The sequence below is a fragment of the Pygoscelis adeliae genome, unplaced genomic scaffold (genome assembly GCF_000699105.1).
Source record: "Pygoscelis adeliae isolate BGI_AS28 unplaced genomic scaffold, ASM69910v1 Scaffold127, whole genome shotgun sequence".
Taxonomy (NCBI): domain Eukaryota; kingdom Metazoa; phylum Chordata; class Aves; order Sphenisciformes; family Spheniscidae; genus Pygoscelis; species Pygoscelis adeliae.
The window spans coordinates 1,114,828-1,125,173 of record NW_008825208.1 but is presented as its reverse complement, the minus strand read 5'-3'; the positions used below and the strand labels follow the sequence as shown (position 1 = coordinate 1,125,173).

The following is a 10,346-nucleotide window of genomic DNA, read 5'->3' as shown; positions in this document are numbered from 1 at the left end:
GGTACCAATCAGGGAGTGCTCTCGGTTCATTATTTCTGGTGATTTTACATAAAGATCTCCTTCAAGCCTCCATCAGAAAAGGTAGAAAAGCCCTGCCTGGCTGAGGTTTTTTGCACCATGTCAACTTCTGCCATGGTGCCACAACTGGTATTTCCTGTGGACCTTCAGCTGTAATCCTGAACTGCATAGGACAGGGTGGGCTGAATGGGGAGAAGTACAGAAGAGGGTAAAACTCCTTTGACACCTTCCAATCCATTACAAAGTCTGGCTTGGTCCCCAAATGGTCCTGCTTCCTGGGGCAGATGAACTTGTACCCCAAATGGTACAGCCCTGCTTTCTGGGGCAGATGAACTCCTGCTGTGACCACCTTTCCCCCTCTGCTCCCTCTCTTACAGACAGTTGCTACTGAAGACCTTCTGCAAGGCAGGAGAGAAGTGATGAGGAACTCTGTTTTTGTTAAATCTCTTCTTCCTCTTCGCTAACAACCTCCTTCAGGTCCTGAGGCCCCTGCTCCGCTTTCTCTTTTACATAGGCTGCCTTGATCTGTTCCAGCTCGCACAGTTCTGCCTCCAGCTCTTCCCTGTGCATTGACCGCCGGTTCCTCAGCAGTTTCATGGGGAACGGGTTTAAGTCATTGAAGGCAATGTTCATCAGCTTCCTACGATGGAAAAGACAGGTCTGGTGAACTGATTTACCAGCTGGTAACAGATGGTAACAGATACACCAAGTGCATCCTGGGGTAGGCAAAGAGTAGGGCCTCAGATTTCAGCACTCTGAGCTCAAAAGTCACCAAGCAGCAGTCTTAAAGGAATCACAGCCAATTCCTTCTCACAGAAACACCAACCCAAGCAGCACTTTAAACAGCCTTACACCACACCACCTTTTAAGGTTCTGGTGTTCAGCCACCAGTCAGGAGATGGTGGATCAGATGCCAATTCTGATGGCCCCTGGGAGAGAAATATTCCCAACATTGAGCTCTTCTGATCACAGAAACCTTCCTCTCAGACACGTTGCCATTAAAGGTTGTGAGTGGTGCTGTGTTCCCAAATACCCCAACTACAGCTGAGAGAAACCCAGCAAGTGGCAGCACAAGTTCCAGCTGCTGCAAAAAGGCGGCTGGCCCAGTCTTTGTGGCCTTCTCTGCTGTAGCATGCCTTTGCCCGAGCCAAAAAGACTTTAAGCAACACCATGAAGGGAAAGTCAAAAAGAGACAAACTGATCCATTGTCCCATAGACCTGCCAATGCGCATGCATCTCTCTTAACAAATGGGTCACAAATCTTTTTAGGCTGACCTAACAGGCAAGCAAGTACAAACCCAGGATAGAAGGTTGTCTACAACCAACAGTCCTACCTGCCATCCATGATCATTCTTGTGAAAAAACGTAGGTACTGGTAGATCTCCACACTGTCATGAATTCTTAGGATTTCCTCCTCATTGTATTTAAAAATCGCAAGAGCATAGCGGAAAATCACCTGGAGGGTTGAAAGCTATTTGAGTTGACAAAGTCTTAGGCAGTTGAGGGACCAGGCCCTCCTGGCGTAAAACATGGGGTGGGGCACGCAGCACTGCAGCATAGGCTGGACACTGGGCTTCTCCTGCTCTCAATACGCTGCGTTAGGGCAGGCCTAAAGACACACAGAGCTAATCCCAAGAGAATGACTCTCTGTGAGCTAATTTACAACCCCAGAGCATACCAGGTCCTCCAAAAGGTCCCCATAGGGATTTCACAAGGGTTCTCCAGTTCTCTCTATGCACAGGGGGCAATGCAAGACTCACATTTTCAGATACTAACTCTCTGCCCATCTTCTGCTCCCTGTATTCGTCATACCCTCAGCTGTGTCCAGGGTCACAGAGCAGAAGACACCATGGCCTGTCAGAGAGCTGTTTCATAGCAGAACTACCTCCTAAAAAGTGCCAGGGATACTGTGCACACTATCAGAGACTAGGTCTGCCTATTGGCAGCAAGTACAGACAACACAGAGGCTGGGAGGCATCAAGGCATCCCACCAAACAGGCAGGACGGGACAAGAGGCTCAACCCCACACCTCTTTTGACACATGTGTACGTCCATCACCCTGCCATGATGTCACAGAGCTAGTGCAGATGGGAGGAAGGCCTAGACTGAGAGTTGCACCTTAGTTCCCTCGTACAAGAAGGCATCCCACACTCGCAGGAGGATGTCGCTGACCAGGCTGTCCACAAAGGCCACCAGAAACCAATTGAAGGTGATGAGTGAGACATCAATCCGATACTGCTCAAAATGAGCCATGAGGCGAGGCAGCTTCTCTGACAGGAAGTCTTTGAAGACTCTCTGATCTACCTAAAGTTGACAAAAAAGAAAACAATGAAGTCCTAGTCAAGAGCAGTCCTGGTGTTGGAGAAGAGGAGCAGTGCAACAGGACAGCAGCCCACACATGCCATGGTAACCACTGGTGCTGGCTTCTAGCCTAACCACACCCTAGGAAGAATAGAGCATCCTTTGTCTCCCAACCCTTCAAAATTACTGAGCAGTATACTTGTATGCTGTACCCAGTGCAAGGTGTGGAGCTGAAACAGGACCAAGATACAAGCAGAGACACATACATTCTTCTCACTCAGAGGATCACATTCCTTCCCAACCTCAAAGTCAAGAGGGAAAATGCTGCCACATCTTCCCACATCGGTCTTACTGGGATTTTGTGATGTCATGAGCATCCATTTGAATGACAGGGATTAAAACTTGCCCAGGTCTGAATGACTGTACATGGCCCAACAGAATAAACACCCAGAATCCCTCTGACTTCGCAAGCAGGACCTGATCTTAGAATCATAGAATCATAGAATCATAGAATCATTAAGGTTGGAAGAGACCTCCAAGATCATCGAGTCCAACCGTCAACCCAACAACACCATGCCCACTAAACCATGTCCCTAAGCGCCTCATCTACCCGTCTTTTAAATACTTCCAGGGATGGTGACTCAACCACTTCCCTGGGCAGCCTGTTCCAATGTTTAACTACTCTTTCAGTAAAGAAATTTTTCCTTACATCCAATCTAAACCTCCCCTGGCGCAACTTGAGGCCATTTCCTCTCGTCCTTTCGCCAGTTACTTGGGAGAAGAGACCGACACCCACCTTGCTACAACCTCCTTTTAGGTAGTTGTAGAGAGCAATGAGGTCTCCCCTCAGCCTCCTTTTCTCCAGGCTAAACAACCCCAGCTCCCTCAGCCGCTCCTCATAAGGCTTGTTCTCCAGACCCCTCACCAGCCTCGTTGCCCTTCTCTGGACACGTTCCAACATCTCAACATCCTTCTTGTAGTGAGGGGCCCAAAACTGAACACAGTATTCGAGGTGCGGCCGCACCAGTGCCGAGTACAGGGGCACTATCACTTCCCTGCTCCTGCTGGCCACACTATTTCTGATACAGGCCAGGATGCCATTGGCCTTCTTGGCCGCCTGGGCACACTGCCGGCTCATGTTCAGCTGGCTGTCGACCAACACCCCCAGGTCCTTTTCCGCCAGGCAGCTTTCCAGCCACTCTTCCCCAAGCCTGTAGCGCTGCATGGGGTTGTTGTGGCCCAAGTGCAGGACCCGGCACTTGGCCTTGTTGAAGCTCATACAGTTGGCCTTGGCCCATCGATCCAGCCTGTCCAGGTCCCTCTGCAGAGCCTTCCTACCCTCGAGCAGATCAACACTGCCGCCCAACTTGGTGTCGTCTGCAAACTTACTGAGGGTGCACTCAATCCCCTCATCCAGATCATTGATAAAGATATTGAACAGAACTGGCCCCAATACTGAGCCCTGGGGAACACCGCTCGTGACCGGCCACCAACTGGATTGAACTCCATTTACCACAACTCTCTGGGCCCACAACTCTCTGGGCTCTCTTCTCACTTAGCTTCTCTTTGTGGTCTGATTATGTCTGTGCTCTGCTTCTGGTTGCATGACCTGAGACACAGCAGTGCAGTTGGTGAGATCCTTGACCCAGGTTTATAAAGGCTTCATCTCAGGGAAGCCATGGTTTCATGAGGGGAAGTGCTAAGGAGCGAGATGATGGTTAGGTCTTCCCCCATGCCCTATCACACTGCTGACCCAGCTGTGTCAGCCCACTTAGCTCTGGCACAGTGGTACAAACCAGATAAGGTGATATACTTGGTCTTTAAAATCTGCAAGAGCTAAACCTTAAGTTTTACAGCCAACTCAGACCTTTCACTTCACCAAGCCAACACACAAAGATTCACCCCAGACCTTCCTCTTTACGTGGGTCTTGGCTAGACTTTCAGAGACCACCCATGAGGTCAGGAAGTCTTTCTAAAAAGGCTCCCTCAGCTGACAGTCTTTTCTCACCTAATGTAGGGGAGCCTCTGTGTCTTCAGTCTGCCATGTTTTCCCTGTCAATCACTATTATCAAGTATTGAGTGCTGCCTATTAAATCTCACAGCTAACACTACCTGCTCCAGACAGACATTTTGCTATCTGCACAGCAATTTGGCTGCTTCCCCAGTCTGTGGGGTTGGCCCCTCCACCAGCACGCCACTGTCCCAGTAAACACTAGTCAACCAATTCAGTGGCACAGTCACTCTCAGCTACTGATGCTTGTAGCCTCATCTATTGTGGGCCCACAGATACAACCCTCTTCTCTCTGAAAGGGCCACACACAGTAAAGACACGAAGGTCACGGCCAGAGTCACCAGACTGGGCACTGCTGGGTGTGGGTGGTATGGGCACACAATTACAATTCCATTGAACTATATGGGATTTATCTTGGCTCTGTGTCTGCCTGGGAGGACGTAGTATATCTGATACAAGACAACACATCTTGAAAACCTTGAAATCCAGTGACTTTGAACCAGGAGGGTAAGTTACTCACAGAACAACATTTTACATCAAATGGCCAGAGGGCTTTCTGATCTGCAGGGAACCCCAACACCAGAACTAACACTGTATTTGATCACGAACTGAGGCAAGTACAGTGAATATAAAAATCTCAGTATTTTCTTCCATCTGCACACAGCACTCCAAAGAAGGGTGCAGTTTCCAAAGAAACATCTGAAGGGCTGCAGAACGGTGCCTTCTTCATACTTAGTTCTACACATGTCGGAGCTTGCTACTTCACCTCTACTAGGCCCTCCTTAAAATAAGTAACTGTGCAATTAATGGGCACCTTCCTTCTGACTAACCTGACCTTCAAGTGATTACTCAGGAGTGGTGCCCAATTTCCTAGTGCTGGAGATCGATTTTGCTGCTCCTGTGTGTGTAACAACTTTGTACTCTCAAGTCTACACCACCTCTGCAATGGAAGGGATTGCAAGGTGGTATCACTGTCCTGTGAGAAATCAAACACACCACAAGTTGACGGCTTGCTTTTAAACCTTTACTGTAAATCACTGTATCAGAGTCCAAGCAGATGTCAGGGTGCCCAGCTTACCTGTGATGTTATCAGTGTGTCACTGTAGTAGTCTGCCGGCATTAGGTTCTCCACAATATGGACTAGGCACCAGAAAGCACTTTCCTCATCTTCCAGGACCAGGAGGGCAACAGCTGCCAGTCTGTGATGGACAAGACATGGTCAGGCAATGCAACACTGCAGGAGGAGACACAGGCCAGCACAGGAACTGGAGAATCCAAGATTCCTCTTGGCATGTGTTGTGGTTTAACCTCAGCTGGCAACTGAGCACCACACAGCTGCTCGCTCGCTTCCCCCACCCCCAGTGGGATGGGGGAGAAAAAAAATATTAAATAATAAAACAACACACAAAGCAAGTGATGCACAATGCAATTGCTCACCACCCGCCGACCGATGCCCAGCCAGTCCCCGAGCAGCAGCCCCCCCCGGCCAGCTTTTCCCAGTTTATGTACTGAGCATGACGTCACATGGTATGGAATGTCCCTTTGGCCAGTTTGGGTCAGCTGTCCTGGCTGTGCCCCCTCCCAGCTTCTTGTGCACCTCCAGCCTTCTCAGTCGGTAGAGCATGGGAAGCTGGAAAGTCCTTGACTAGTGTAAGCACTGCTTAGCAACAACTAAAACATCGGTGTGTTATCAACTTTGTTCTCATCCTAAATCCAAAACACAGCACTGTACCAGCTACTAGGAAGGAAATTAACTCTATCCCAGACGAAACCAGGACAGCATGTCTCTAGCTCCATGAGCATCCAAAACATCAAACATGGCAGGACAGTTTGTCAGAGAGGTAAGTGATCTGTCCTGCAGGTTTCTGAAGGAACCGTGGGGCTGTGATTTTCTTTCCCATATGCCTCTGTCAGCAAACAGGAAGCATCAAATACGGAACTGGTATGACAAAGCCAGACTCTCCAGCTAATGGGATGTTCTATAGATCTGCTGAAGTTAGCAGTGTGCTGATTTTGGCTATTTCAATACAGGAAAGAGCTCACTCAGAGATACTCCATATTATGTGACATAGCTCACCTTCCCATACATTCTTCTACAGCCCTTACCCTCTTCAGCTCCGACTTACACCCTTTCAGCCATACTGCAAAGATGATATCTAATATCAAGGGCTCTCTAGAGTGGAAAATGTCTTTCTGAAGACCACCCAAAGAACAACAGGAATAGCTTACACAGACTTCCTTCACGTGAAAAGGTCTAACCAGAAATTCCCTTCTTGCAGCTAGTGCCCAATGCCTCTTTTACTTCACGGCACACTTCTTAGAAGTCTGGTTTTATCTTTCCTATAGTCTCTTTCGGGAAGTGAAAGAAGCTTTTAGATTCTCTGAACCTTCTCTTCTCCAGACAGAACAACCCCAGTTTCCTCAGCCTCTCCTCATGTCATTTGCTGCAACTCCCTCATCTCTAACACTTCCCAACATTTCCTCCAACTCTCCTCAGCAAAAAGGGGAATCACCAGGGTTTTCTTCTGCTGAGCACATTACGACTCAGAAATTCAGCCCCAGCCTCATGCTGTTATTCTGGGACTGCCTCACTCTACCTCCTATAGCTGCTCCTTCCTATTCTGTAACTATGGAGATGCTGAACAAGTGCATCCTGCTTCTTGCTTGATCCCAGCAACAACACTGGGTGAAAAAAAGACACCAAATGCAGAATTCTGCAGGAAAATACCTAGAGCCAGGACAGACCTCTAGAGAGGCAGGAGTCTGGGGTTGCTTGAATCACAGCCTAGAATATGTGTCTACACCTTCTCAGTGCTATCCCATGAAGAAGCAGCCCACCTGGCTCCTCACCTGTTCAGTCCCTGGCAGTATCCAATGGCAGGATTGTGCCAGGAGAATGCCAGCAACACCCTTCGGAGCTTGGGGATGAGCTGGGAGGTGGGAGAGGAAAAATGTTTGTTGTTGGTCAGTGTGCGGGGTAGGTCGAGCTCAATCTGCCGGCAAGCAGGGTGCTCAGTGCTCTGGCTCTGCCGTAACAGCCGCTGGTAGTGGTCAGGCAGATGGCTGCAGTGCCGGCTGACAATCCACCTCCAGACCCGTTGCCGATGCTCCACTGGAATGCCACTTCGGATCAGGCTCTTCAGCTCTGCAGAGGGGCTCAGCTCTCCAACGCTGTTCCACCTGTCACGGAGGGGCTTCTCCACTACTTCCTGGCTCCGCAGGTTGTTGGACTTTATCTCCAGGGCTTGGATTTTGGCCAGAAGTTTCCAGTCCTCAACTTCATAGTCAGGTACAGTCATAAACCCATACTCATCATACTCACTGGAGGGACACAAGGCAGAGGGTAGTTCAAAGGACAGTGCTGGCACCTGCATCAAGGGCCACTCACTGCTTGGGGCCATGGCAGCTACAGCCTGCTGCCAGGTTCCTGTAACCCATGCTGGAGCACAGGTACTCGTCCTTCACTTCTCTGGCAGCTGCATGCGAGAGGCTACCATGCCCACTGTCTCAGAGCCTTGAAGACAAATGAGGGCCTGCAGCAATGGCATACGCACATGAACTCAAGTGTAACTCTGCTCTGAGCTACAGCCCAACCTCATCAGACCTCTCTCACTTCGCCTGCTCCCCTGTACCTAAGGGAGTATCTAGCTCAACCTGTGTACCTTCTCCCTACCACGTCCTAGTGCAGAGACAGTTCTGTAGGAAGGGACTGCAAAGGCTTTGGGGTATCAGACCAAAGAACAGAGATCCACAGTCCCTTCTGATGCCCCCCTGTACACAATGCAAATCTCCTACTGATTGGAAAACACGAGGAGCACTGATAGTACAGCTCGTTGAGGGTTTGTGCATCATCAGTCCACAGGCTGAAATACTTGTAAGATACCATTACATTCTTGACAGAGAGACCAAGCTTGGCCTTGGGGTCTCATCTCCAAAGCTACCTGGAGATCCTGATGAAATGGAAACCAGATGAAATGGAAACTGCTGCAGAACTGGGCACTAACTGGGCAGGAAAGCATAAACACAAATGCAAGGACCCCAGCAGCGCTGGTGGCAAGGCTCTTTAGAGGTCTCCAGTCCAGCCCCCCTCCACTGCAGGATTGTCCCCTGCACTAGAACAGGACAACAGTGGCTTTGTATGGCTGAGACTAGAAAACCCCAAAGGATGGAGATCCCCCACCTCTCAGGTGGCCTCCTCTCCTACAGAAGGAGTTTGTCCTCATGTCCAGTGTTTACCTCCCATGCACACCATGGCTGTTGTCACTTGCCATACCATCTGCCACTGCCAAGAAAAGATTAGCTGTACCATCTTGACCTTCCCCTTCCTACAGTGATATGCTGCTATCAGATAGTCATGGTCTCCACATCACCAAACTAAACCAGCTTCCTCAACCTCCACTCCTAGGTCATGGCTCCAAGTCCCTGCTATAGAAATGTCCCTGGATCTTTCTTGCCTGCACATTGCCCTCCACGGCCAGACTCCTACAAGAGTGTGAATATCCCCATGCTCTTGCCTCTTACCTCACAGCGTTCAGGTTAAAACCTTCTTCTGCTTCTTCCTTCACATCCCACTGGAGTGCTTCCTGGATGAGGTTCCTCACCAACTCAGCATGGGAGCTGGGCAGGCCAGGCACAGCCTCCTGCAGCTTCCGCAAGACTGTCAGGTATTTGCTCTCCATCTGGCAGTTTCGTGCTTGCAGGCAGGCACACTGATGGGGAAACAAGAGGGAATGAGCTGGCTCATTGATGGTTCTTCCTGCGTTGCCACTGCTCTCTACTGGCCTGGTTTGCACATAAAGTGAAGACTCCTGAACAGCAAAGCCCCAGAAAAACATCCAGCAGTTTTCTACAGTCAGTGGAATTGCAGCCATTAATGAATCACCGTGGTCTATGAACAAGCACAAGCTGCAGTAGCTAGCATGCAACAGAAGTTGCTTATCCATTGGGAGACCTACTACAGCATCACCTACATTAGCTACTGCACTGCATCAGTGGATGGCCATATCCCAGCCAGCTCAGCTCGGGACACAACCAAAGAGCCACCACTGCAGCTGAGTTCTCTGCAGGCTTTTTCCCTGCTCCTCAGACAAGTTCTCTACCCCACATTGAGCTGTATCCTGACAAAAAACACTGCTCCTGGGACTGAGCTATGACCATACCATTTTCAGGATACATGGCAGCACCACAGACAAGGTGACCACATGCCCCTCAGCAACCCCATTCCCATGGCACTGGTACACAACATTTCTCAAGCACAGGAAGCTCAACCGAGTTCAAACAGCAGGACGGTCCCTGCCACCATCATACTCCTGGGCACACAAATCAGAAAAAAGGAATGAGGACTGTTATCCCCACTCCACAAGTGGGGAACTGAGGCCACAAAGGTGACAAGACTCACCCAATGTCTCACAGGAAGCTCAATGAAGACTCCTGCTCAGTGGGAAGCAGCAGTTGAAAACAAAACCAAAACACAAACCACAGAGAGAATTAGGCTGCATATAGAAGGGACAGAAAGGAGCATGGGATACTGTCATACTACCATTTTAATCAGTTTTTTGCCTCACATTGAGCATGTTGGTTTGATTACTTCCTTTCTGAAGGTTACGGCAGTTTCAAGATCGGAGGAGGGCAGTAAGTAGGAGGTAGGCAGGGTTTCAAAGGACTAGAAAGCAAACAGATGTAAGAATGGCAACAACATTTCAGAAGCAGCTTTTTGCCCTGTTCCAGAATCCAAGACTGTGGAGACATAACTTAAAATCCAGGGAAGTAAAATCCAGGGAAAACCCACAGAACATATGCCAGCACACACCACCAGCCTGGGGAAGCAGTTAAGGACCAGAAGTTAGACAAGTCTGAGAGTAACCAGGTTATGCACATTTACAAGGCTAGAAATAAAAACAGAGCTTAAGAAAACATAAAAACTCTGATCTAGCTGCAGGACCTGAGAGTGCTGCCACCTGGCAGTGCCAAGCCTGGTAGAGAAGTCAAGACTAGATGGAGCCAGGGCTCAGTCAGT

General features: G+C 49.4%; 1 protein-coding gene across 1 annotated transcript in view; it reads right to left on the bottom strand.

Annotated features, from left to right (window-relative positions):
- Positions 1–360: 360 nt before the first annotated feature.
- The window catches only part of TBC1D2 (TBC1 domain family, member 2), a 20,462-nt gene continuing 10,476 nt past the window's right edge, over positions 361–10,346 (bottom strand). Inside the window, exons 9-14 of the mRNA XM_009328940.1 lie at positions 8,852–9,039; positions 7,181–7,651; positions 5,409–5,529; positions 2,137–2,322; positions 1,353–1,474; positions 361–658 (exon numbers count right to left, since the gene is read on the bottom strand). Of these exons, the coding sequence (XP_009327215.1) occupies positions 457–658; positions 1,353–1,474; positions 2,137–2,322; positions 5,409–5,529; positions 7,181–7,651; positions 8,852–9,039 (1,290 nt within the window). The 3' untranslated portion in view covers positions 361–456. The remainder of the gene's footprint in view (positions 659–1,352; positions 1,475–2,136; positions 2,323–5,408; positions 5,530–7,180; positions 7,652–8,851; positions 9,040–10,346) is intronic.